Source organism: Canis lupus, chromosome 22 (assembly GCF_048164855.1).
Source record: "Canis lupus baileyi chromosome 22, mCanLup2.hap1, whole genome shotgun sequence".
NCBI lineage: Eukaryota > Metazoa > Chordata > Mammalia > Carnivora > Canidae > Canis > Canis lupus.
The window spans coordinates 40527245-40554091 of NC_132859.1; the positions used below are offsets into that span (position 1 = coordinate 40527245).

The 26847-nt window shown below is 50.2% G+C and overlaps 1 protein-coding gene across 5 annotated transcripts in view; it reads right to left on the reverse strand.

The window, feature by feature from the left end:
- Positions 1-8809: 8809 nt before the first annotated feature.
- The window catches only part of GASK1A (golgi associated kinase 1A), an 82325-nt gene continuing 64287 nt past the window's right edge, over positions 8810-26847 (reverse strand). For 4 of the 5 annotated variants that reach the window (XM_072793133.1, XM_072793134.1, XM_072793132.1 and 1 more), the window contains 3 exons: positions 11778-11900; positions 9911-10014; positions 8810-9321 (listed from right to left, as the gene is read on the reverse strand). In XM_072793133.1, the coding sequence (XP_072649234.1) occupies positions 9111-9321; positions 9911-10014; positions 11778-11900 (438 nt within the window). In that variant the 3' untranslated portion in view covers positions 8810-9110. Of the gene's footprint in view, positions 9322-9910; positions 10015-11777; positions 11901-12951; positions 13047-25418; positions 25587-26847 lie in introns of those variants that run through there. The other variant, XR_012015078.1, reaches the window with a different exon arrangement.

Consider the following 26847-nt stretch of genomic DNA (forward strand, 5'->3'; position numbering starts at 1 on the left):
TTGGTCTTTTTTTTTTTTTTTTTTTTAAGATTTTATTTGAGAGAGAAAGAGATAGCATGAGCAGGGGGGTAGAGGGAGAAGCAGGTTCCCTACTGAGCAGGGAGCCTGACATGGAGCTCAGCCCTAGGACACTGGGATCATGACCTGAGCTGAAGCCAGATGCTTAACGAACTGAGCCACCCAGGAGCCTCTTGGTCAAGTCTTTTTATTGGTTAGTTGGAAGTGGGACTGGTAGTCAGTACCCAGGTGCTCTTTCATCTCAGCTGTCAACCGAGGAGATGTGGCCATGGGAAAGCATCAAGGACAATGAAGTGATGTGGGCTGGTTGTATTTCATCTTGACTGCCTGATGAATATCACATTCCCATCTAATTGGGGTTCAAAAAAAAAATAATTGGGGTTCAAGTCTGGAAGCAGGGGGGACAGGGCCATGGTGAGGAAATGCAATGTCCACCAGGTGGTGTTCTTAGGCTAAAGGACATTCAGGCTCCCAAGACCACAACAGGCTACACACCTGGCATCAGGTTCCCTTAGAAGGACACAGGGCAGGACATTCAGCAGGACATCACTGAGCACTTCTTTTCTTCAGGGGGAGTCCTCACACCAGCCCGGGGGCCATTCTTGCCCTGTTCTGCAAGTTGCTGCTCAAGGGTGATGAGACAAGACCCCTGTTGGTAGTTGGGGCCACTGGCTTAGAAGCCCCAAGGGAGCCATTGTCTTTCAAACAACATGGTTCCCAGGGCTGCTCCCGGGACAGTGCATTCAAGGGGATCTGCAGCTCTGGTGCCCCTACCAGATGTTTGGGTTCACGCATGACCCTGCCGGTGCAGATGTAGCTAATCTGTCAGAGGTCAGTTTTACTGTTGGCAGTCTTGCTGAATGGCACACCTGACAGTCCGCTGTCGCCTGGCTTCTGTGGAGCAGAGCTAGAAAGGTAACCCAAGATCAGATATGCCCCCAGAGGAGAGACACTGATGCAAGTCTGACTCCTGGGAAGGAAGGCTGGAAAAGGGGTCTAGGAGGTAGAGCCTCAGGCTCAAGCTCAGTTTTTTTTTTTTTTTTTAAGATTTTATTTATTCATGAGAAACACAGAGAAGCAGAGACATAGGCAGAGGGAGAAGCAGGCTCCCTATGGGGAGCCCAATGCGGGACTTGATCCCAGGATTCTGGGATCACAACCTGAGCCAAAGGCAGATGCTCAAGATTGTCACACGAAGCAGAACAATTCTTCAGCCGAAGTTGTCTATTAGATGAGTAGCCTGGTCACTGGCTGAGGGCGACTGTGGGAGGAATGGCCTCGGTGCCAGTTGGTGGTGGATTCAAAGCAGGAGATCTTAGTGGCACATTTTCATGGTCACCAGGTGCTTCCATGACCTTCCTTCTACCCAGGATATCTTTGTCCCTAACTGCTCTATCCGCCATCTTCTCAGACTGCCACGTTGATCCACACGTTAAGATTCAGTTGTTGGAAGTCTCACCCACTGCTGGTGTGAGGGTAACACTACTTGGAAACCACTTGGTGGTTTCTTCTATGGCTGAACACATGGCTACCCTGTATCTCAGCAAGTCCACTGCTAAATATAAATCCAGAAGAAATGAGTGCCAATGTCATCACATGTAAAATATTCACAGCTCTAGATAACCAAAAACTAAACTCACATTTCCATCAACAGATATATTCTGTGCAAAGGACACAACAGGTTTTTTTTTAAAGGTTTTATTTGTTTATTTAGAGCATGAGGGGGGTGGGGAGAGAATCCCAAGCCGACTCTGCACTGAGCACAGAGCCCAACGTGGGGCTCCATCTCAAGCCCTGAGATCGTGACCTGAGCTGAAATCAAGAGTGGGATCCTTAACCTACTGAGCCACCCAGGTGCCCCCAGGACACACTTTTTTTTTTAAAGAATGAACTATGGGCACAGGCAACAATGTAAATCTCGCAGAGTGTTGAGTGATAGAACATATACACTGTACGATTGCATTTCCGTGAAGTGCCAGGACAAGAGAACCAGTCTCTGGCGGTAGAAGTCAGAATCCCCCCGGGGGAGGGTCAAGGCGGGCCAGCTGGGAGGGAGCCGGGAGGTCGGGAGTGTCTCGATCCAGCTGGTGGCTGCTCGGTGACCGTCAGTGTGGGCGATCATGAGCTTACACCCGGGGCTGGTGCATTTCACATGCTTTTACTATGTGTACCTCATACATTAGACCTCAATCAAAAAGGAAAACTCGGCTCCAGGGGCAGCTCTTCTGGAAAACAGTGTGTCTCCTCCAGCTCAGGTCATTAGGCTGCCATGTCCCCCAGACACTAGCTCCGCACCCTGCCCTGTCCCGACGGTACTCTGCTCCTGCCACGGGCGGCCCACCGGCTAGAGGCTGGGGGGGGGGGGGTGTGGATCACGATGTAGAGGAACCCCGCGGACGGTTCATTGGTTCAGTGAAGCCTGGATTTCTGCCTGTGGCCAAATCGCCTTTTACAAATTTATAATCTTGTGAAACTAGTCTGGGTTGGTTGGTTGGTTTTTTCCTCTTAACAGTGTAACATGAACACTTTACCACGCCATTGAAGGTTACTCTTTGAAAACAAGATTCTTGTTGGCTGTAGAACATTACCCTATCTGAACTCACAAACTGATACTCTGTCCTCGGGCCACACACAGCATTTGCTAAGTGGCAGGAGCCTGGATCCATGCCCGGCAGCCCAGCCCTGAGGGAGCTCTGACAGCGCGAGTAGTTCTTCTCTTGCTGCTGCTTTTTGTTGCTATCATGTTTCTTTTATTGATGTTTAGTTAATTTATGGTGAAGCGCATAGGTCTTCAGTGTAGAGTTCCTTGAGTGTCACTCATACCTACTTCTTTGTGCCCCACACCCTTGCAAGATGTAGATTATTTCCATCGCCCCCGTATTTGCAGTTTTTTAAACTTTGGAAATTTAGCAGGCAGGAATTGTTTCTTTGTTATTATGTAGGAGTTCTAAGAGCTCATTTAACATTAAGAGTGTTAACATTTTGTTGATACTGTTTGTTTTCAATCTGTGTCCTAACACAGCCCACCGAAGAATCAGGGGGAAGATAAGGGCAGGGGAGCCTGGGAACTGGGAGCTGGGGTACCCAGGCAGCTCCTCCGACAGAAGCCCATCACAGTAACCAGTGGCTCCCTCTGCACCCCATGAGTCAGCTCTGAGGGCACCTCACTGGCCGGAGGAGGGTGGCAGCAGGCTGGTGTGCGGCCTGGAAATGGACCGCATGTGGACACCCCAGCCCAAAGCAAACACCTCAGAGGTGATCCTCAGCCATCCCTGTGTGGTCAGCCTTTTTCTAGGGTCTGCTAAAGTCTAGCAAACAAAATACAAAACACTCAATCTTGAATTTGATATAACAAATATTTGGCAATACCATGGAATATTTGGCAACACCACCTTTTTTTTCCCAACTAATAGAAAATGTGAGGTGAGGAAGATTTGTTGTATAACCACGAGGTTAATAATCCCCCCTCCCCCCATTCTCCCATTTTCCAAGTGGCAATGCAGAGGCCCAGTTGGAGGAATGCCTCACGCGGGCCTCAGCTACAATAAGAAGTAGGAACGATACCAAATGCCTGAAAAGATGCAGGGAAACTGGATCTGTCATATGCATTGCTGGTAAGAATGTAAGATGGTAGCCTGGGAACAGTTTGGCAAGTTTCTTAAGAAATTAAACATATTACCATGAAATTGTCTTTTCACACAAAAATGTACATGAACGTTCAGAGCAGCTTTCATCGTATTAGTCAAAAACTGGAAATGACCCAGATGTCCTTCAGGGGGTAACTTGTAAACAAACTGTGGTCCCTGTGTACCATGCGATACTAAAGAATAAAAAGGGATAGTAATCAAAAAGGCACAGACTGTTGATTAAAGCAACACTTTGGCTGGATCTCAGGGGTGTTGCGATGAGTGAAGAAAGCCAATCTCAAAAGTTTACATGCTGTGTGATTCCCTTTAGATACCGTTCTCCAAATGACAAAAATTATAGAGGGAGACCAGATATGTGGCTGCCGGGGATGAGGGTGGGAGCGAGGGAAGGGGTGGGCGTGGCTGCATAGGGGTAGCAGAGGGAGGTCTTCGAGGCGCTGGGACAGTTCTGTATCTTGGTCATCGTGGTGGTTATTGAATCTACGTGTGCTAAAATGATGCAGAACCACACATGCACAGTACACCGAGGTCAAGGTCATGGTTTTGGTACTGTAATCACGGGTGATGTCACCACTGGGGGAAACTGGATGAAGGCTACACAGGACCTCCCAGTACTGTCTTTGCAGCTACTGTGAATTCATAATTATGCCAAAACGGAAAGGCAAAAAAACCCTTGGGAGAATGAGAGGTGTGGGCTCCGGGCTGGGCCTTGAGGAGCAGTTCTGAGAACTGCCCAGCCTTGGAGGCTTCAGGAGCCAGAAGCTGAGCTGGCGTCCAAGGCTCAGAATGCCACCGTCTCTGACACGGCTGCTGCCACCATCACAGCCATCTCAGCCATCCCAGAGCTGGTGCAAGAAGACATCCTCCGCCTCACCCCTTCCAGCCGTCCCACGAGTGTCCCCCGGTGGTGGGATCTCCCTGGGGGGCTGTATAAGGACATTTGAGGCTTGCCGCCTGGGCAGTGCAAGGGAGCCTCCCTAGGGAGGGTGGGCAGAGGTGGGAAGATCCCGTCCCCATCCCACATCCGTCGTGTCACCCACCAGGACTAGATGTGACTTCGTGTGGCGACAGAGCTGCCAAGGGTGCAGGGCAGAGAAGCAATGCATCCAGTCCTTCCGGGCAGGGAAGTTATCGGGGTGCCTGGGGGTCCTCCCACCCCGTGTGTGAGTGCGTGTGTTTTAAATGAAGGCTGCAGTCACTAGAACAAGGCACAAGGCACTCAGATGTGCAAGGAGCAGTTGCCGCTGGACCTGCCTTCATGCAGTAGCCTCCCCGGTCATGCTCAGTGTCCCTCACCCGGACACATGGAGGGACGGCCCTTCATTCCTTGATGTTTTGCGGGGTCTGGGTGCAAATGATCCTCTGGTAAATGATGCTGGGGAGACACACACACAAGAAACTTAATAAAAATTCATATTCTCAGGGCTCCTGGGTGGCTTAGTGGTTGAGTGTCTGCCTTTGGCTTAGGTCGTGATCCCTGGATCCTGGGATCGAGTCTCATAGGGAGCCTGCTTCTCCCTCTGCCTATGTCTCTGCCTCTCTCTGTCTCTCATCAATTAAAAAAGAAAAAATCCACATTCTCACCCCCATCAGCTTTAAGTGACTTACTTCACTTATCTTGTCTCCTGTGGCTCTACTGTGCGTGAGGTGCCTTGGACCTGTACTTCCCTCCGCCACCTGCATTAAGAGCCCTCCAGAAGGCACCCTGCCTCTGCTGCCCTCCAGGGTAGGGTGGACGCTCCCCAGAAATCACGTATGAGCTAAGTCCTGCAGTGGAGCTGTAGACACCAATGAAGGGAGCGTTCCTCAGGGCGCCCCTCTCATGTGCCGCCTTCCCCACTGGTTCATCTTGGAGGCTGCCCCCTCCCCCCCGCACCCCTGCAATCAAAGCCCTGCACCTCCGTGTGTGTCTCCTTGCTGGGTGCTGCCTCCGCCCCCCTGAGGTGGACCTGCCGTCCAGCATGCCCCAGCCCACTGCCAGCACCGACTTGCGACCCCCCCTTCGCCCCCCCCCATGCTATTTTCCTGCAGAACGTGAGCTCAGCCCTGCTGTTGGGTGAGCTGTGTGGAACCCGGCCTTCTACTTAGAGATGCCTCCCGCTCTGGTCCACTTCCTTGGAGGCTTAGTGACTCTTCTCTCTTCGGTTGGACAACACCAGGGGTTGAGGAGGTCATCCCACCTCTTGAGCCAAAGGCCCCTATACCCAAATGCCCTTCCAGACCCCACTCCCCAAATAGGCATCCCCTAAGCAGTGCTAAGCAGAACCCGAGGTGAACCAGGAGAGGCCCGGGGAGGCAGGGAGGGCCAGGGAAGCCAAGAGGAGGGCATGAGGGGTGGAAGAGGAAGACACCCTTGGAGCCATGTAAGAAACCTGTCCTCCTCCTGCCCCCTGAGCCTCCTCCCCACTGCAGGGGCCTGGGGCAGTGGAGGGGCAGGTGTGAAGGGAAGAAAGGCCAGTGTCCGTGGAGAGGCAGCTCTTGACTTCAGGGGGCCACGAATGGGGAGTGCAGGGTGCATCTCAGGGGTTCACTTATCTGAAGGCCCTGGCCAAGGGGAAACCATCTCTCAGTGTCTGCAGAGGTTCTGCCTCCCACATCTTGTGCCGACCCCCACACACTGAGGTAGAGTTCTCTGACTCCCTCCTGCCCCCGTGCTGCCCTCTCATTTCCCATATCCCTGGTTACAGGGACCTTGCTCACCAACAGGATGCCCGGACACACGCTCTGGTGGCCAGACGGTATAGGTAAAACGACCTATCTCCAAATGCCTGATACATGTGGCCACACAGTGCGCCACACACACTGATTCCTTCCAGATTCTCTATTCTGTGTGGAAAATCTGCTCAGTAAAATTTACCGAACGAGTGAATGAATGAAGGGAAGAAAGGAAGGATGTTACAGTGGTGGGGGCAGGGGCTCTGGAATTAAATGGGCCTGGGTTCAAATCCCAGCCTCATCGGTTGTGACCAGTGACCTTGGGTCAACCTCCCTGAGCCTCAGTTTCCTGTTTTGTCAAATGGGAGCAGTAATGCCACCTCCTGGAGTTATTTCGAAGGTCTGCAATGAGGAACACAGTAAAGCTCTTGGCACAGTTTGGGCCTTTGTCTGTATTCACTTCATGCCAGGTGGTGCTCCCCAGGTTCAGGGGCAGACTCTGGCGCCTCCACCTGTGTGGGCCCGGGCAACACACCCCTTCACAAGCTGAGCTGCTTTATCTGCAGAGGATCACGTAGCTGGGACTGTCTTAAGGCATTCATGAAATCACTTGTATAAAGCCCTTAGCACCATGCCTGGTTTGTAATAAATTAGTTCTCACAGGCCTAGACTCCCATAACCAAACCCTGGAGGCCAGAGGTCATTCTGAATTCTGAATTTTTCAGATATAGAAATGTAATATGGTAGTTATACCATGAATTGTGCAACACTCTCAGCAGGATCTGAGGTTACACCCAATAACTGAACACACTGATATTCAGTACCAAAACCCATGTCCCACTCAGTGTGAATATTCATACATCTCACTGCAGGAATATCAGTGTGTTCAGTTATTGGGTGTAACCTCAGATCCTGCTGAGGCTTTTGATTTTCAGAGCTTGGAGCTTGCTGGGATTGCATCTAGAGAGCTGTGAACCTCCGTTCCTAACATTAGCCGCTCCCCTTTGGAAACACCATCATTTTCCTTGGAACAGCTCTTTTGGGATGAAGTACAAAGAAACAGGGTCGGGCCTGGGGTGAGGTCAGTCAGGCAGCATGGTGGCTGGTGATTTTGATGGCCTTACCAGACCCTGTGGCACGCAGGTGAGCAGACCCCTGCACTGCAGACCCCTCATGGCTCTTGCCTTCGAAGCTTCTTAAGGTTGATGGGAGGGTCCTAATCCATCTCCCCCAGCTGTCAGCTTCACTCGGCACATCCTTCTCATTCCAGGGGCAATGGCTGGGGGAGGAGAGGGCAAGCAGGACAGAATGTGGCTGAGGGTGTTCTTTGAAAAGGATAGAAAGTGGAGAAAGTTTCGAGTTCACAGGAAAGACACAGTTGAGAGACTGAGCAGACTTAACAGGCCAAGAGCAATGGGCAGAGAGCCAGGTGCCTGTGACTGCTTGCCAGGGCCCAAGTGTGCTGCTCTGTTCCAGGGAATCGGCCCTGCCTGGTCATCAGCTCTGAATCCATAGGGTCTAGGGGAGGAAAAGCTATTGGAGTGATGACTGGGGAGGGCAGTGGGTGCACCTTTTCGTCATGGGCCTGGGCTCAAAACATGCTAGCACAACTGTTGCCTGGGTTTGAATTTGGGCCCTTCCACCTACGAGCTGGGTACCTTTGAACAACTTAACCCCTCCATGCCTCATCTCTACAGTGGAGATGCTAACAATCCCACCTACCCATCAGGTTGTGGTGAGGGGAAATGCTGTGATCCATGTAAACCACTGTCACAGTGCCTGGCACACAGTCGTCACTCAGTAAATGTTACTTGTTATTATGGTGGGTGCTCAATAAACATTTGTCATTTGCTAACCATAAAGTGGCCAAGGCCAGATCTGAACCCAGAGCTCCTTCGTTCAAGTCCAGTCCTCTGAAAATCAAAGAGAAAAAAATCTCCAGGGTACATATATTTAGAAAGACCTTCTGAGGCAGAAGGTAGGGAGCACAGGGATACCTGCTGAGGAGTAGTGCAGTGAGAGGCCTGTGCCCCCGAGCCGGAGCCGCTCTGGGCTGAGAGGCAGCCCAGGAGAGTGGGCTCAATCCTGGAGTCCTGAGGACTTGGGAAGAGCTGGGTTTGAGCCTCCCTCCACCCCCTACAGCCCCAGAGGGAGGAAGAGGCCAGTGCCGAGGGCAGCGCTGGAGACGGTGCTGAGTGGGCTGAGCAGAGTGCATGGCCTGTCCTCCTGTGCCATGGCTGGTTGACACGCACTGGACAGGCTGGGCGGGGCCACACACTGTTTATGCATCCACCGTTCTGTGCGGAGCAGACCTGTTCACGTCAAGACACAGAAGTGCTTGCTGGAAGCTTGGGGCCTTGCCTCCTGACAAGATTCTGGCTTGGTATCTTCAGAGGGAAACTTCACACATATACTCCTACATATGCACACACAACACATCTACTCTACATATGCATGTGGGATGCACAAGTTCACAGTATCTGGAGCAGTTCATAGAATATTCTTGAATATATTTATTGGTGCAAGGGAATGAATAGCCAGAGCTGAAAAGGCAGAAAAGATGGTGGTAAGGTTGAAAACCTAATACCCACAACCACCTTCGCCATCCCACGCAGGTGGGACACCTGGGACATCCATGGTATCCTCTGGTTTCTTCTGGCTTTCCCCGCTTGTATTCAGGTTGGAGGAACCCAGAGAATGTGGCCACCAGGATGAATGCTCATCCAGTCAGGTTGTGTTGGGAGGCACCCCGCCAGCAGGGCGAGAGCCTTGCCTGGGCAGTGGAGGAGTTCACGAGGCCTCATCCTTGAACAGTGTCAGGTTGTGCTTCCGAATGTGCTCCAGCAGCACCTGTCCTCGCCGCTCCAGAGTCTGCAGAGCCTGCTTCAGTCCCTGCCTCCCGCCTTGACTTTCCCAGAACACGGGGTCCATCCGCAGGGACTTGAGCAGCATGTTGTGTAGACACCCTGATGCAAGAACCTGCACGACAGACTCAGGAAACCTGGAGGAAGGGCCCCCGAGCCCCATAACAGAAAGGAAAAGCAAAAGTGATCTCAGAAAATTTCCAGGACAGGTGAAGCCAGATGGCCAGAAATTGCACAGCTGGCAAACCCTGGCAAAGTCGTCCTTCAGAGTGCTCGGGGCGCGCCCTTCCACCTACTCTGCTGGGAAAGCAGGCAGGGACTAGAGCTTTTGGCTGGGTCCCGGCCCACAGAGAAGCTGGAGGACTCAACTCTGCTTAGGAGGAGCCCTAAGAAGGCTGAGCTGCCTGCCATGAGTGAGCAGGGAAGGTAGGCTCCCCAGGCCGGCTCCTCCTCAGGGCCAGGGGAAGGGCTAGCTTTCCCAGACCCCAGCCGGCTGCCTGCGCTCTGCAGTGCCAGGAGGCCCTCTGGATACTGCGGGCGCCTGCTGGCTGTGTCCCCTCAGCGAAATTTCCCAGGGCTCCCCACCCCCTTCTAAGGCTCAGATCCAGCAGCTTTTGTCTAAGAGACTGTGGACTGCTCAGAAGCCATGATTAAAGGCTCCATGGTCTATGGCAGAGCCATCAGGCCTCAGTCTCCGAACCCTCATCCAACCCCACTGACCCTCACCCATTGAGGCCCTCCAGCAGCCGGAAGTTCAGCTTGTCCTCAGGATGCTGAAGGTTGCCGGCATTATCGATGTAGACCAGGTGGGATGGATCACTGCTCCGGACCTCAGGGAAGAAGATGGACAGGGACAGAGGTGGGTTAGTGGCTTGGGAGGCCCAGAGCTGACAGTCCCACAATCCACCCCGCTACCTGCCCAGATGTTCCCCATGTGAGCCGTAATCTTTATGGCAGTGCTGTGCTCAGTGCTTCCAGGCACCATCTCAGTGAATCCTTCCAGCAACCTCGGAAGGGAGCCATTAGGATCAGCTTCCTTTTACAGAATCAGGGGCATAAAGAACTCAAGTAATTTGCACACAGTCACACAGCTATTAAGTAGCTGGTTGGTTCCGACCTGGACCAGTACTGCCAAGCCATGTCCTATGAAACCGCAGAGCAGAGGGCTCATTCCTGTTCTGGGGGCTGACGGGGTGATGAGCACAGGGGAGAACCGGCAGGCGCAGAGGGAACCTACCCAGCAGGTCATGGCCTCAGGACGTACACGCACGCTCACTTGCACGCTCACCGTTCTGTGCCGCTGGCGCCTGTGCACCCACACATTGCCCAGTGTCACCAAGAATGCACGATGCCTTCTAGCCTCAGGCACACTCTATCCCCACGGGAGAGTTTTGTGACTCCTAAACCCTTTGAACACTAGAACCAGCAAAAGAGAATACCTTAGCCTTTCTAAAAATACGGTGTGGCTGGGAATGAGAGGCCATGTCTTCTGCTCCCTACGCCCACCCCGTGCACCCCATTCCTGTACATGATTCCATGACATCTTCCCATAAGTCTCTCCATCACTTGGGAGGCTTAACCTGGGAACTTCTGCCTCCAGGACCCTAGCTTTCCCTCTCTCTGTCTCTTCGCCCCCTCGCCCCTTGCCCCTCTGTACACTTCGGGGATCATCTATCTCTTGAAGCCCAATGACTCCTTCCTCAGAGAACTGCTGTCCCAAGGGGTCTGTGACGTGGCTGCCCCCGGGGTAGATGATAGCCGTAAGTGCATCCTCTCCCCGCAGGGGAACTGCCTTTACCAGGGAAGAGGAGAGCGGGCTCTGAGGACAGGAGCCGCTTCACGAGGCAGCCCAGGCCTCTGGGCTGGTGTCGCCTGCCTGAAGCTCAGCCCGGGGCACCATGATGACAGCTACCCGCTCCACAAGCGATGGGCCAGGGCAAGGCATCGGGGACACTGGACTCACCAGGAGGAGAGGACAGAGTAGCCCTCCTTGGGCAGGAGACACGGCTGCTCTGCCTGCCAGTCCCTGTCTCTGATGGCCTCGGTACATCGCTTCCCACCCCGCTTGTCTTCACGTTGTGGGATGCACAAGTCTACAGTACCTGCAGCAGTTCATAGAACATTCCTGAATATATTTATTCAGAGCCCACTCGGGCTATTCTTTTAACGGGAGGCAGCAGAGCGTTCCTCAGATCTGCACCAGCCTGTAAGCCATCAGGTCCCAGGATAGGGCCCTGTCACTGCCACTGACCAGCCCTGGGGCCTTGGAAACTCCCTTCCCCGTCCCAGGCCCCAGTTCCCACACCTGCTGGCAGGGTGGGGGCTGATGTCAAGACCCACAGCTCACACACCTGCTTCCAGGAGCCCTAGGGGTTCCCTGTAGTCTCTCAAGGGGACAGTGGAGTTGTCCCGCCTCAATCACATTTGCAAAGCCCCACTTGGGGCTTCCTAGAAACATTATTCAGACAGAGGCTCCCACTGCTAATAAGAACAGAGTTGGGAACCCCCAGTGTCATGTGATCTCTGCCACCCAGAAGCAGCATCTTCCAAAGGAGACAGGAAGACCCGAGTCTGGGTGACAGGGGGAACCTACCAGGATGTGGACCAGCCGCAGCTCACCCGGGTTCCGGCATTTCTCTCGGAGCCTCTCTTCCACGCAGGGGTCTGATGGCTCAGGCTCGAAACCACAGCAGTAGCGATCTAGGCGGTCGTGCACCTAGGAGGACACCCAGCCTGTGACGGGTGCGGCACGGGGCCTGCCTCCCCCAGGCCCAGCTCTAGGCGGCCTGGCCCCTGGGGCCCCACACTGGGGGCAATCCTCAGTGGCTGTGCGTGCTGGTTGGCCGGCTGCTGGCGTCTGGCCAGTGACGGAGCTTCTGCCCTGCTCCCCAGCCAGCTTGCTCTGCACCCCAGAGCTGTTGGCTCACATGCCTCAGGCCAGCATGGATTTCCACCAGTACCCACTACTTCCTCTATGGAGCTGCCCCAAACTCTGGCCTGAGGCCACTGGGCCTCCCCGTGCTGACCATCTGTCAACCGGGGGAAATCCACATAGGACTCCACTTTTTCTTTAAGCAGCAAATGCTACAGCAGAGACTCCTCCCTTCTTTGGAAGTAAAAATGCTTTAATGACCGTCTAGACAGCTCCTGAGTGGACAGCTCTTCCGCCCTGCAGCTCAGCCTGAATCAAAGTCAGAGAGGGAGGAGGGCCTTCCCCCTACAGGCTCATTTTACACTGGATGCCTCAAGTGAGAATTCTCAAGCATGATGTGGGGTCAATTCTGAGGAGCTCTGCCTCCCACCCCCTACAAACACACATATGGATGACATACGTGACATACTAGAGTGTCACAGAATCATCATAATATATCCCACTCACCTGCTTCCAGGAGCTTTCTTCAGAAGGAAGGAGTTGTAGCCTGCAAGTCAGGAATTAAGATAGAAACACGGACCCACCCCAGGCCTGACCTACACGAGGAGGTCATCTGTCATGTGCATCAAAAGCAAAGACGTCCAGCACGGAGAGGCCTACAAACAGAAGTGGGAGAGTCCTCTTGGGGAGAGGGAGGGTCTTGCTGTAGGGAAAGACAGAAAGGGATAGGTCCAAGGGGGATGTGGGGGGGAAAGGTTGGGATGTGCTAGGAGGTGGATGAGAGAGGGGGTGAGGTTGGGGGCAGCTGGGAGTGCCCATCACTTATAGGGTGGGTGCACTTACAGGGAGGAGGTGTGCCCTTCTCACAGGAAGGAAATTTGGTTTGATACAGTACCTTGATGAGTGCTAATGACAGAAGCTGAGATCTCCAGAGGTCTGGGTGTGGGAGGACTCGCTTTGCTTGGGACAAGAGGAAAAATCCATTTGTTGCTGTGGGAGGGGGAGGAGAGAGGGGAGAGGAGGAGAGAGTGAAGCAGGGAGCAGTAGGAGCCTGAGGGTGTGGGTGTGGCCTCCATGACCCCCTCTATGCTCCAGTGAAGTTGCCACCCTTGTGAAATACTTACTGGCTTCGGGGGAATAGGCTGAGCTTTGAGTTCAGGTTTGGTGAGGGACAAATCAAGGCATGTGAAATAGGAGTCTGCTGCCTGGGATTTGCCCAAATCCTAGGAAGGTTTCCAGATCCACCTGGGTGGTGGGGCCCAGGGTTTGAGTCATCTTAAATCCCCAGGTGGTGTCAGGGTCACAGGGGAGGGAGGGCTCAGGGACCCCTGCACTCTACCAGTGGGGATGATGAGTCACACAGGTGCTAACTCTCAGTGCAAAGGTCAGTGTCTGAAAGAGCCTTGTGTGTGGAAGACCCAGAATGGAGACCCAGGTCCCACCTTTGCAGAATGGCCTGCAAATAGTTTGATGTAGGAAGCCTGGGAACACCACTGGAGAGGTAGGTGCCAGCCTGTGAATCTAGGAATCAGCTCCAGGTAACATACTCTGGTTGGGCCAACTGTCCAGACCATGGGGACAGAGTGGATACAGGCAGGGTGGAGGAGAGTGAGAGTCAGGGAGGGAGAAGCAGGAAGCCAAATGGCACCAAGCTGGTGATGAACCCCACAGAAAGAAAAGGTCTGTTTCCTAAGTCCTCAGGAACCTTCTGTGATTCTGCTCCAGCACACAGTTTAGCTCTGGCCAGAGCTGGGGCACTTCCCTCCCCCACGGTGGTGATGATGCAGAGCAGCCACAGGCTTGCGGCAAATGCAGCGGTCTTATTAATCTGATAAAGCAATGACAGTGTCTCTCCCTCAGAGATGATGATGATGTGGTATAATCAGAGATATATTTGGTCTCTGTCCCCGATCTTGGTGCAGAGCTCCTAAAACCTTTGCATTTTCCAGTGATTCATAATGAGCCTCTTTGACCACATCTGTGTTTATGCTGATGAGATGACTCAGGGGAGCCCCAGATAACTTCAGAATGGGGGCTGGTCACCAGAAAGGGAAGTGGAGAGAGGATAGGAACTTCCCTCCAGGAAGGGTAGGAGAGCTGGAGATTGGATTATAAAAACAAGAACAATGAGATTTGGAGCACTTCTGGGCTGGTCAACACATCCATGTGTCAGGAGGGTGGTGCATCCCAGCTCCAGAGGCAGATAACCTTCTGTGCTTGGGACCCTTCTGGACCTTACCTGATATACCTGTTCACCAGGACGTTCCTTTGTATCCTTCATAACAAACCTATGCATGCAACTATTTTCCTAAGCTCTGTCAGCTGTTCTAGCAAATGATCCAACCTGAGGAGAACTCATGAGAACCTTTCACTTATAGCCAGTTGGTCAGAAGTGTAAGTAGCACAGGACTTTTGACTGGTACCTGGAGTAGGACAGTCTTGTAGGACTGAGCCCCTTAACTGTGGGATCTGACACTGACTCCAGGTAGACAGTGTCAGAATTAAATTGAATTGTGGGACACTCAGTTGGTGGTGGAGAATTGGTGTCAAAACCAAACATCACTCACATGACCACCATCATGATCACTGCTGTCCACCTCTAGCTCATTCACTCCTCACTGAACCTTTGCAAGGGAGACGCTATTATCACATTTTACGCATGGGGACACTGGCCCCAGACATACCTAATGTCATAAATGCAAAATTAATATAGCTGGGATTTGAACCAATGCCTGCCTGGCTTGAGGCCCAGCTCTCTGTGTTATCTTGCTGTGCCTCCCTGAAGATCAGGAAGGGTGAGCTAGTTACAGAAGTCAAATGAGGTCTCCATCATTACTCTTCTTGAGCTTAATTACTTTGGTCTCACTCTTGCTAATTAAGGCTAGAGAATCGCTTTCAAAATTATGGAGGAGGAAGGGGAAGAACAAGAAGACGACCTTACGTGGCCTCAACAGAGTTGGGCTCTGTCATCCTCCATGACATCTGAGGCAGCAACAGGCATGGTGGTGTTTGGATGGTCCATGTCTCTCTTCTGTGGTCACTGCTCAGCCAACCAGAGCCAACACCACCATCCTGCCTCCCTCTGCCCACTGGCAGCCACCCCTCTCTACAAATGGGGGTGTGGGGGAAAATCTGTCACCTCCAGGATATAGCACTCATCAAAGCCACCCCCAGTCTACTCAGCCCAGCTCAGTGCTGACCAGTAAGAGGTCAAGCTCCATTTCCATATTCCTTTTTTTTTTTTTTTTTTTTAAATTTTTATTTATTTATGATAGTCACAGAGAGAGAGAGGCACAGAGACACAGGCAGAGGGAGAAGCAGGCTCCATGCACCGGGAGCCCGACGTGGGATTCGATCCCGGGTCTCCAGGATCGCGCCCTGGGCCAAAGGCAGGCGCCAAACCGCTGCGCCACCCAGGGATCCCTCCATATTCCTTTGTAGGAAAATTCACATATGTTCTGAAGAAATACAAAACTGATCTCCTCCAACACAAACAAGAAAATAACTATGGTTCAGTCAACCTCACAAAACTAGACATCCAGGAATGGGAGTGTTCAACAGTCCCAACTGCTGTCTCAAAACGTGTTCTGTTCTGTAACATTTCAACACAGAGAAGTCGCATGTCGGGCCTAGACCACCACCCCAAACAGGCTGAGGGCAACTCTGTTGAGGCCACGTAAGGTCGTATTTCCAGGGATGGTGGCCCAGACACCCACAGGTACTATAAAAAAGGGCAGGTTTAGCCCAGAGACAATGCACTGGCCCAGCTTGGCCAGGGTGGCAAACAGCTACCTCCCTGTTCATGAAGTAAGCCCATGAACAAGACCCTGGACATGGACCATCACTGCTTAGGCTGCTTAGGCTTTGGGTAACAACAGCCACAAGTAACAGAAAAACCTGATTCAAAGTGGCTTCAACCATAAGGAAAATCAAAATCATTTGTGGCAGCAAGTCCCAAGATGGGGCAGGCTGGAGATTTAGCAGCTCCTTGTCATGGTAAGGACTCCATGTTAACATCCCAGTCTTACTTCTGGAAGCCTGCAGGTGGCAACTGTGGGTACCTGTTTCCCTTGTTCATGGCAGGGGGCTGGGGGAGGGAGAGGACACGGAGGAGAGAAACAGAGACAGAGACAGAGGGGAAAGGAACCTCTCCTCCAACAACCTTCCCTTTCACCTGACTCAACCAAATCAGGTCACAGGCTTATCCCTGGACCAGGAGTGACCAGTGGAAGATGGCAATGCACTGATCCCTGAACTCAGGAATGGTAGAAGGTGAATCACATCAGGACTCTGTGTGAGAGTCTACTTTGGCTGCAAGGTTCTCACTCAGGCTATTAATACAAGTGTTGACCAGGGCAGGGCTGAGGATAGAGACCTGCAGCTTGCCACCAGACACCTCCCAGTCTTCCACCTGGTTTCAAACCCACTTGAAGCCTGTATCATGTGCCCCCCTCCACTATGTCCTAGCTATATGACCTGAGGAAGTTATTTAACCTCAACACCCCTCAGTTTTCACATCAACAAAATGGAACAGTGGTACTCCTATGGGCTTGCCCTGAGGCCTGCATAGGGTAATAATGACACATGTAACACAGGGGGTGGTTGTGTCGGAAGAGCCTTCTGTTGTGCCTGCCCTGGGAGCGACAGGCCCAAAGACCTCCAGGAATCTTGGAGGTTCCCTCACCCACACACACACACCAGGAAGCCCCAGCCTCACCCAGTGCTACAGGCCAGAGAAGCAGAGTCTGAAATAAAGTCTTACAACACAGTCACCTCTCTCTCTCTCTCTCTCTTTTATTTTTTTTTTCCACTCTCTTCTTGTGGGTATGCCTAGTTTCTGGAGTTCGGACATCTCTGTGTGACAGGCACCCACCTGCTGGGTTCTCCTTGGCCGGGTAAATGCCAGGGCAGTTCTGGCAAGCAGAAACATGGTAACTGCTCTGGATTTCACATTATGCCTCACACACAGCCAGCTAAGCCCTCCTTCTTCCTGCCAAACTCTTCCCGACCCCAACTCTGGGCCATTCTGCACAGATTTCAATTTGCAGCAGCCTCCTTATTTCCAGAGAAAGCCACAAGGAATATTGGCCCATACAATATTCCTGGCTTCTCAAACTCTATACCCATTTGAATGTTTAACAGGAAGGGTCTGGCCAGGCCCAGTTGCCAGTTTGATTATTTTGCCACTCATACCGTCTGGTTATTTTTTTTCCACTAAAGAGAAATTCAGTTTCAACAGCAGCAGGCGAGCAGCCAAACAAGACCAAGATTAGGTTTCATTCCCAGATGCCTTCAGGATTTGATTCTTTTTCCCCTTTTCGGAAAAATGAGGAGTTACCAAGAAAAAAAATGACAGACCTTTGCAGTTTTGGTTTTCTGACCAACCCAGCAATGTTGCACGATCCTTATGCAGATGGAGCTTTTTGCTCATATTTACTTAAGTGGTTGTAAAGCCCTTACTTTGTGCTGGGTGCCACTCAGTGCTTTCACATGACAATTCGTTTACTCCCTCCCAGGAGCCAAGATGTAAATACCATTACTACCACCCCCACTTCAAAGATGTGGAAACTGAGTCACAGAGGCTGGGGTAATGTGCCGAAGATCCCAGAGCAAGGAAGTAGTGCCTAGACTCAGAGCTGAGCAGTCTGGCTCTGACCAGTAAGTGGGGCTATGTGGCCAGCACATGTTTTGTGGCACCAGAGCTTCCACGTTCCTTGATGGCAAAGATGAAGCCATGGTTTAGTCTGATCCCCAGCACCCAGCACTTGTTTAGCACAACCAGAGACTTAGTTGAGGGTTTTGTTTTGTTTTGTTTTGTTTTGTGAGTGAACAAATTAGTGACTGCAGTGCGTGGCTGGCTGACCACACAGGGACTGTGATCACTTAACGCCTGCCCACCACACCCTATCTCCCTGCCCAAGATGCCAACCCCGGAAGTTTTCAGGGGGAGGCCTGGCTCTGTGGCCCCCCAAAGAGGACAGCTGGATGGGGCAAGACACAGTAGTCTGCCACGAAGGGACAGCAGGTCCAGCTGTGGGAGAGGGGAGGTGTGGGAGGAGCCAGCACAGGGCAGGACGGGTGGCCAGAGTCCTCTGACTGATCACATCAGGCCGCTGGGGCAAGACAGGTTCCACAGCCAGTGCCTTATCTGGGTCTGCTGGGTTCCAGAGGGCCACTTGCTTTCCCTGGTGGCCCATCCCGCCCATTCAGGGACCTTCCTTCTCCCAAGCTAGGAGCAGTCACAGACCTGGGTCCTTCTGGGTGGAAAGGATAGCTCTCACCTGGGCAGACTCGCTGCCTGGGGATCAGATTGCCACAGGGTGGCAGCATCTCCCTGCACAGAGGGCAATGTCTGGTCCCACCCTAACCAGCTAGTGATTAGAGAATTCTTGAGGCTTCTTTGGGGAGGTCAGAGTGGGAGAGGAGTGGGTTAAGAAAATGGGCACTGCTCCCACTTTCCTCTGAAGACTCATCTCGGAGTGCTCCCCATGTGTCCTGAAAAAGGGCAATCTTCCAGGAGGAACATCTGGATGCTGCATCTGCCCCAAGCCTGCAGCCAGAAGTTGTGACACCAGCTTAGGAAGTGAGAATAGAGTGGCTAACGGGCTTTAAGGAGATGCACTGAAAAGAACTAGATCTTATCTAAAAAGACAGTCCTAATTGTAACATTAACACAGAAACCACAGCTGTCAAAAGATAAATCCACCACAGCAGAAAAGTTTCCAACTGAGAAGGCTAGGGTGAGTCACCCTTAGAACACCTTCCACAAAAGTCCCCAACACAATACATTAGAGGGGAAATCCTGTGACCTCTTCCACAGATACTTGAAAGGCATTTGATAAAATTTTGCATCCATTCCTGACCAAAGAAATTCTTAATAAAGCAGGAATAATGAATAGTTCCTCAACAGATCTTCAATCAAAAACCAGTATGCTGTTTCATGGTGAAACAGCAGGAACTGTCCCAAATCTGGAGCAACAACTCATGTCCATCAGCCCATTAATATTTACCATTGCCTTGGAGCCGTCAGCAAATGTAATGAATGAATGAAGAGGCAATGAGAAGACCAAGGGCATTCATTACAGATGATACGCTGGTATACCTGGAAAACCCAGAGGATAAACTGAGCAAGTGTTAGAAGCAACGCAGAGTTAGTGTGTGGCCAGCAACCACATTAATACACAGAAATAATAGCCTCCACATAGACTGGGGGCAACAGGCCAGAACATATAATGGAAGAAAAGATCCCATTTTCAATGGCCACAGGAAGATGAACTGCCCAGGACTAACCCCACATGACAGTGAAGAAGACATCAAGATGTTTCTGAGAAGATGAATAAATGGAGAGACATATGTGCTGGGAAAGGTCATTGTAAGGACATGACTGCCTATTGACTTGAGAGCAGGACCCAGGACACTTGGGGTGGGGGTGGGGGCTCTCACCCTTGCCCCCGTCCTTGGAATATGGGTTTGGCTTGTCTTCCCTGCTCCCAGAGGCTGCTCCAGGGACATGGCTCTGAGATGGTGATGTGATGGGGAGAACACCTGCATGGTATACATGACTGAACCCAGTTAAGGCCACTTTATAAACTTCTAAGATTTGTTGGGTGGCTACCAAGATGTATTGTCTTGCTGCCACCCAAGGCAAGTCTTGAATGTAAGTTCTGTTTGTTTATTAAGCCTACCACCTACCACGCTGGAGTGACTGCTTCTTTCTTTGGTCTCTCACTGCCCTCTGCATAGAGCAGCCTGTGTCAGATTATACCTGGGAAGGTTCAGAGTGGGTGATGAACTGACAATATACAATTCTTGTCTAGAATGACTTTATATTTTAGGATGTAAATTTTCTCTATGGTCCGCACAAATTTAATTGGATCCCAATAAACCAAGAGGACTTGAGAAGTAGAAGTGACAAGCTGACTCTAAATTTCTTATGGGAATAGTATGCAAGAATATCAGGAAAATTCTAAGAGCAATGAGAAAGACCAAGCCCTACTGGTCATGAACATAAAATATAAAGCACAGCAATTAAAACTGTGATTCTGGCATATAAATAGACAGAACCTTTACTGGAAAAGAAAAGAGCCCAGGAATACACCTACATACATATGGAAATTGGCTATATGGTAAAGGCAACATTTCAGATGGAGGAAAAGGTTGATTATTCAACAAATGTGCTGAGACATTTTGGTTGCCATCTGAAAAAAAAAATCGTTGTTTTTTTGCATCTTATCCCTTACTCCAAAATAACTTCCAGATGGATCGAAGACAGATGAAAAAAAAAAAACAAAAAACAAAAAACAAAAAACAAAGACAGATGAAAACACATGGGAAACTTTCAAAAATAGTCCTAAAGTAAGGATGACCTTTTAAAATGTATACTAACCTAGAAATCATGAAAGAAAAGCTTGATAATTTTAACAACATAACATTTAAAAAATTTCTGCATAGCAAAAAGACCATAAACAAAGTTTAATGACAACTGAACCTGAAATACTATAATACAGTAAAACAAAAGACTAATTGCTGTCATCTATAAAAAGCTCTTAAGATCATTATGAAAAAGACCAACAATCAAGAAGGAAATGGGGCAAAGGCAATGAATAGACAATTTTAAAAAAAGTTAAAAATATCTGAACAGGGCTAGGGTGGGGCTGAAGAAACCAAGGGAGGCACTCACTGTCCAAGTCGTGTAGTACAAGGCAGTACACCTCCTTAAAATGTTTGCACATTGGGCTCATAAATTCATTTTCTATTGCAGCACTGCAAATGACCAGGGCTTTAGTGGCTGCAAAGAACCTATTTATTATGTCATAGTTTCTGTGGATCAGGAATCCATCACATTTTTGCTGGGTTCTCTGCTCAGGGTCTCACCAGGCTGAATTCCAGATTTTAGCCAGGGGCGGTGTCTCATTGTAGCTCAGGGTCATCCCCTAAGCTCCTTAAGGTTGTTGGCAGAAAGTATTCCTGTGGTTGTAGGACTAGATCCCAGGGATCTCAGAGTCTTCCTAGGAACACCCCCCCCCCCCCCCCCCCCCCCCCCCCCCCCCCCCCGCTTTCATCAGGCAATTCAGACCATGGCTGTTTGCTTTCTGAAGCCAGCGGGAAATTCTTCAGATGCTTCCTCTCCTTTGAAAGACTTCCCTGATTAGGTCAGACCCGTCCAGGATAATCTTTCATTTGATCAACTCAAAGTTAAATGATTGGTAACTTAATTAATTACTGGAATGCTAGTCGATCATATTTGCAGGTCTCACCCATTCTCAAGAGCAGGGTTTGATGCCAGTGGGATGGGAACTGTGGGGGTCATCTTAGAATTCTGCCCCTCATACCTCACCCTGATGGAGGCCCTGCTTTTAAATATATGTAAAGGTACTCACTATCACCCTTTAAACACCCTTGCCCAGGCAGGTATTTCAGATCTCCAGAGTTGGCTGCACTATCTGTGAACTGGGGATGGGGGACATACAGCTCCCATCACTTGGGCCTGTCATAGGACTTACATGAGTCCATATGTGTGGTCTCAGCCAGACATTGCCAGATAGGTGTAGGCACTTCATAAATGGTGGCTATTATGACACGTCATGTCTGTAATAGGAAGCCTGAAAGGTCAGCATTGATGGCAGATCTGAGATCCTTTCTTTTTTTTTTTTTAAGATTTATTTATTTATTCATGATAGACAGAGAGAGAGAGAGTCTGATGCCGGGAGCCTGATGTGGGACTCGATCCCAGGACTCCAGGATTGCACCCTGGGCCAAAGGCAGGCGCCAAACCACTGAGCTACCCAAGGATCCCCTCTGAGATCCTTTCTAATTGATTGAACACCTGATATCCCAAAGAGGCTAAACTAGAGGCGATATACATGAATTGAAGCCATAGATTTGAACTCAAAATTAGGGATGCACACAGGATCACAAATAATTGAAAAATTTCCTTGGAAAGGAAATGGGTCAGTCCCACCCAGAAGAAACTTAATAAATATTTTTTTCTGGAGCCAGTTAGGTACAGCAAAGAGGGCAAGAGCATGCACTCTGTGGCCAGACTGCACTGGATGAAACAAGGCTGTGACTGTGGGCAAGTTCCTTAGCTCTTCTAAAACTCAGTTTTCCCATATGTAGAATGAAGCTAAGAATATGTTGAGGACATCAGGAAGCACTAGACCTTGTCATCTGTCCTGGAAGTTTAAGTTAATTAACAGCCAGAAGGCAAGAGCATACAAATGTTTCCTACCTCTATGATTTTCTTTAGGATTTTATTTATTTATTCATGAGACACACACACACACACACACACACAGAGAGAGAGAGAGAGAGAGAGAGAGGCAGAGACACAAGCAGGCTCCATGCAGGGAGCCTGATGTGGAACTCGATCCTGGGTCTCCAGGATCAGGCCCTGGGCTGAAGGTGGCGCTAAACAGCTGAGCCACCCGGGCTGCCCTACCTCTATGATTCTATTCTGGATCCTGTAAGAAATATAGAAGGCCTTGGGATTCTTTTCAGTCTAGAGGAAGAAGTGGTGTTTGAGGAAGCAAAACACAGCAACGCCTAGATAGGAAATCATACAGAGACACTGGAAGTTCATTCATCACTCATTCATTCATTCATTCATTCATTCAACAAGTACTTCTCTAGGATCAAACTAAGAGCTTGGCTCTGTCTAGGTGCTGAGGATGTGGTGATGAACAAGACCGAGGCATATGATAAATAAAATATTTATGTACTGTGCTGGGAATCAGGAAGGGACTGACAGGATGCCATGAAAGAGAAAGAGAAAAATAATGAGGGGTGGTCAGGAGGGCTGAAGCCTGGGGAGAAGGAGTCAGAAGTAAGTCCAAGCAAGAGACCCTGTACCAGAAGAAGCTGGGTGTGTTTAGAAACTGACCAAGGCCAGGTGCCAAGAGATGGAAATGGGAACAGATCCTTGAAGGTCCCTGAAGAACTTGATATTGAGGGCATTGAGAAGGCCTTATCTTATTTTACCTTATTTTAATGGGGGGAAGCGTGACATGATCTGATTCATGATAGTAGAAGTGTGCTATCTGTGTCTGAACAGTTCTGAACTTCATAGCTCACCTTCCAACTTCCAGCTGCTATATTGCTTTGTCTGGGGGCTTTCTCCAAATTCCAGGGAATCCATACCTCCAGCCCTCAACCAAAGATTGATGGGATATTTGGCTATAAATACCTTGAGTCCCTCACCTCTTGGTGCACTAAGAGCATGTATTTTATACTATTTCTCAGAAATTTTCTTGTGGAACTAAGCCCGAGTCACCTGCATGGTGACCTGCTTGATAGCATGCCCTTTACTGGCTGCCTGTCCTTCCATTTCAATTCCCATGTTCCTTCAGGTATTTCCTGAGATCGTCTCCCAGATAAAAGACCTCACCAGAATCCTGGACTGAGGGTCTGCCTGGGGGATGTCTTCTGTAAGGAGACTGGATTGGAGGGGACATAAGTGGAGGCAGGGAGACAAATCAAGGGGCTGTCGGGCTAGTCCAGGTAAGAAAAGATGATGACCTGGGCCAGGATGGTGGCAGGTAAAGCTTCCTGGATCTCAACTCTTGGGGATGTGAAGGCCCTTCATAAGCAGAAGTTACAGAAAGACTTTTATGAGCCAACATCACGAACTCCCAGTCTGTCTGAATTCTCCACATCTCACCCACCACATAGCCAATCACACGCCCTCTAAGAGGAAGCACCATGTGAAGAAAGAGGCCCCTTTAAAAGAGAAAAAACAGAAATGTGCCTAACCCCCCAGCACTTCCTGTTCTCACTCTGGCCTCTGGGTCAAAGACCCAACTCCTCTCAGGTTGGATTTGGCTTACAGTGAATGTGATGGTCATTAGTTCTTCTTGCCCATGCCTTGGCTGTGTCATCATCACTGTCAAGAGGAGAGGGACTTTCTACCTTTTACCAGAGTGAATGCAACCCTGGTTACAGGTGGCCTGTGATATTAAGCTGTTTCATGAGCCCTATCCAACAAACACACATACACACTCTCCCACCCATTTTGTCCCCCTGAGTAGAACCAGCTTCTCACTGATCTATCAAGAAGTAGTGGACTCTCTCTTGGTCCTACTTCTTCCTATGATACAGCCTGGATTGGGGGTGGGGTGGGGTGGAGATACCTACTCACAATTAGTAATTTATCTTTCGTAGAGAAACCAGTTTATTAACTGAGAGCACCATCTTGGTCATATTGGCCTGCCAAAAATTGTTCTTGACTTATTCATAATGAGTTGCAGATGCTGTTAGTACCCCACCCCTATTCCCCTGGCACTCACTGTTCCTGTACATACCAATGGCTTTCTACAAGTGCTGCAGCTCTCTGCCTTAGCCCCTTTCTGGCTGAAGGATCTGGTTTGGCTGGCAAGCACGTGGGCCAGGCTACCAGTGCCAGGAGGTCAACGCCCTCATGAGCAGTCTCAACCACTGACAGTTGGGAGCTAGTGGGTAAATAACCCAGCTTTGGCCCTCAGGTGAGACAACTCTGGTGTATGTCCTACACACTCCCTCAAAGGTCTCAGGAGGACTGAGCTCCCCTTGCCCACAACAGTGTTTGGGCATGATATGGAGTATATGTGGGTGTATGGTTCAGGTGAATGGTATGCATGTGTGGGTGGCTGTGACATACGTGGGCACATAGGGCTCATGTATAAGTGTGCAATGTGTGTGTTTGGGTGTATGTAACTGATTTCGTTATTGCCCCACAAATATTTGCTCCTCTCCCCCTTCCAATCTGAGCAAACTGTACTTCTCCTTCCTGGCACTGACTTGCTTTGGCCAATGAATACTAGCAGTGACATTGGTAGAGAGGCCTTAAATGTGCTTTAGCAGTTTGGTCGAGCTCTTGGGCTTCTTCCATTTCCTATGAGAAGAGTTTGTCCTGGATACTCCTGCCCCTTCACCCTGGGCTCCAGAATGAGAAACAAAAGGCAGACCTGAACCCAAATCACAGCGTGGAGCTAAGCTCAGTTGAGTCCCACTGATCCACAGACCCTGGAGCGAGAAATAACTGGTATTTTAAGCTACTGAGCTTCAGAGAGGTTTGTTAGCATTTCAGCTCACTAACTAGTACAAGGTATTAGATGGGATTTGCAAAGCATAGGATAAGATTTGCGGGGAGTACAAAGAATGTGTATGTGTGTAGTGCTTGTGTATTTTGTGTTGGGGAAATGGTATTTGTGATACACAAACACAATAGAGAAAAGGTTTATATTGGATAACACAAAGCAAATGAGCAAGCCTAGCACAGAGTGAGCTGTATACAAACTGAATTTGTACTCAGTTCCTAGTCAGAAGACACCTTGGGTTCCTGGCTGGGAAACCCACATCCTGAAACCTCGCCTCTCTGTGACTTACTAGTGGCTTCTAGGAAGGCAGCATCAGCCAGACAGGGGTGTTTGACTTCACTGGTGTTCAGCAAACAAGGAAGAGGTGGCACAAGGCCAGCCAAGTAGTGTCTGACCACACACCCAACCTGCGTGTGCCTTGGCTGCTGAGGCTTCTGTCCCCACAAGGGCTTGGTACCTGAGGAAGAGAAGAGTCCCACACAGCAACTCTGGGGGATGGACAGAGGGGCCCTGTGTGAAGCAGAAAACTGCGGTGTGCACATCAGCTAGACTGGGACTTTGCAAGGAAATGCATCCATTCTTAAGGCTTCAAGGCATCCCTACAAGAGTCCCCATTTCCTGACTCATTCATGACCAACTGAATAGTAACTCTGTGATTAAGAGGTGAGCTCTGAAGTCAGACCAAGGCTTTATCTCAGCTCCAGCAGCCATGACCTTGGGCAAGTAATTTAACCTCTCTTGACCTTAATTTCTCAACTTTAAAATGGGGATAAATACTGTATCTCACTTGTAAGGTTGCCATGAGGATTGGATGAGTTAATTCCTATAAAGTTTTGGGGACTGTGCCTGCATATTATTGTGCATGTGCTACCCTCCGAGTAATCAGGGCTCACTCTTAGTAAGGGACTCTGAAAGACACATACAACATGCACTAATCTAGCCAGAAACCAGGGCTTTTATATACTGGCTCCCATCAGTCACTGGAGGCTGCTCCTGCAAGGAGATAACCAGCCTTCTCTGTTTGCCCAGGGGTGTAAGTCTGAGAAACTTTTCCCCAAGCTGGGTGGTTGGTCACACTACCTGGAGAGCATTAGTTCCCCAGCACCCAGCCTGTCACAGGTCACTCAGAGCAAGCCCACAGATGCAGGCACTGGCCATTAGAAGCTACCACACATTATAATGGTCAGACCCAAGGGGGTGAGGGCAGGACATCCAGTCCCATTTTAGATGTAAGAAAAGTGAATCTCCAAGAGGCAAAGGAATCTTCTCAGAGTCATACAGCAGGAAGAGGTCTGGGAGATACCAAAGCCCATGCTGACCACTAGGCTCTACACTCCTCTTTCCACAAAACTGCCTTTGTGGACACAGACTGGAGGACCTCAGGGGACCGGCTAGCCCACTAACTGGAAACAAACATCCAGCTGCTGACAGGTAGCATTCATGGTTCTGGGGATAGGGCAGCAGGTGGATGTTAGAAAATAAGGAGATAGAGGATATGCCCCAAAAGAGAGCATGGCAGCCTCTGAATCAGACACGGCTACTCAGCCTAGGCTGATGACTGCCATATGGGAATGGATGCCTAATGTTATTCAACCATCCAATGTTTCAAAGGAAGCTAGATTTTTATGGGAAATATCCAAACTATTACATGTTGTCTAAGAATCTTCTAAAAACACATTGTGAACCAACCCTGTATGGACCGAATACAGTATATCAGC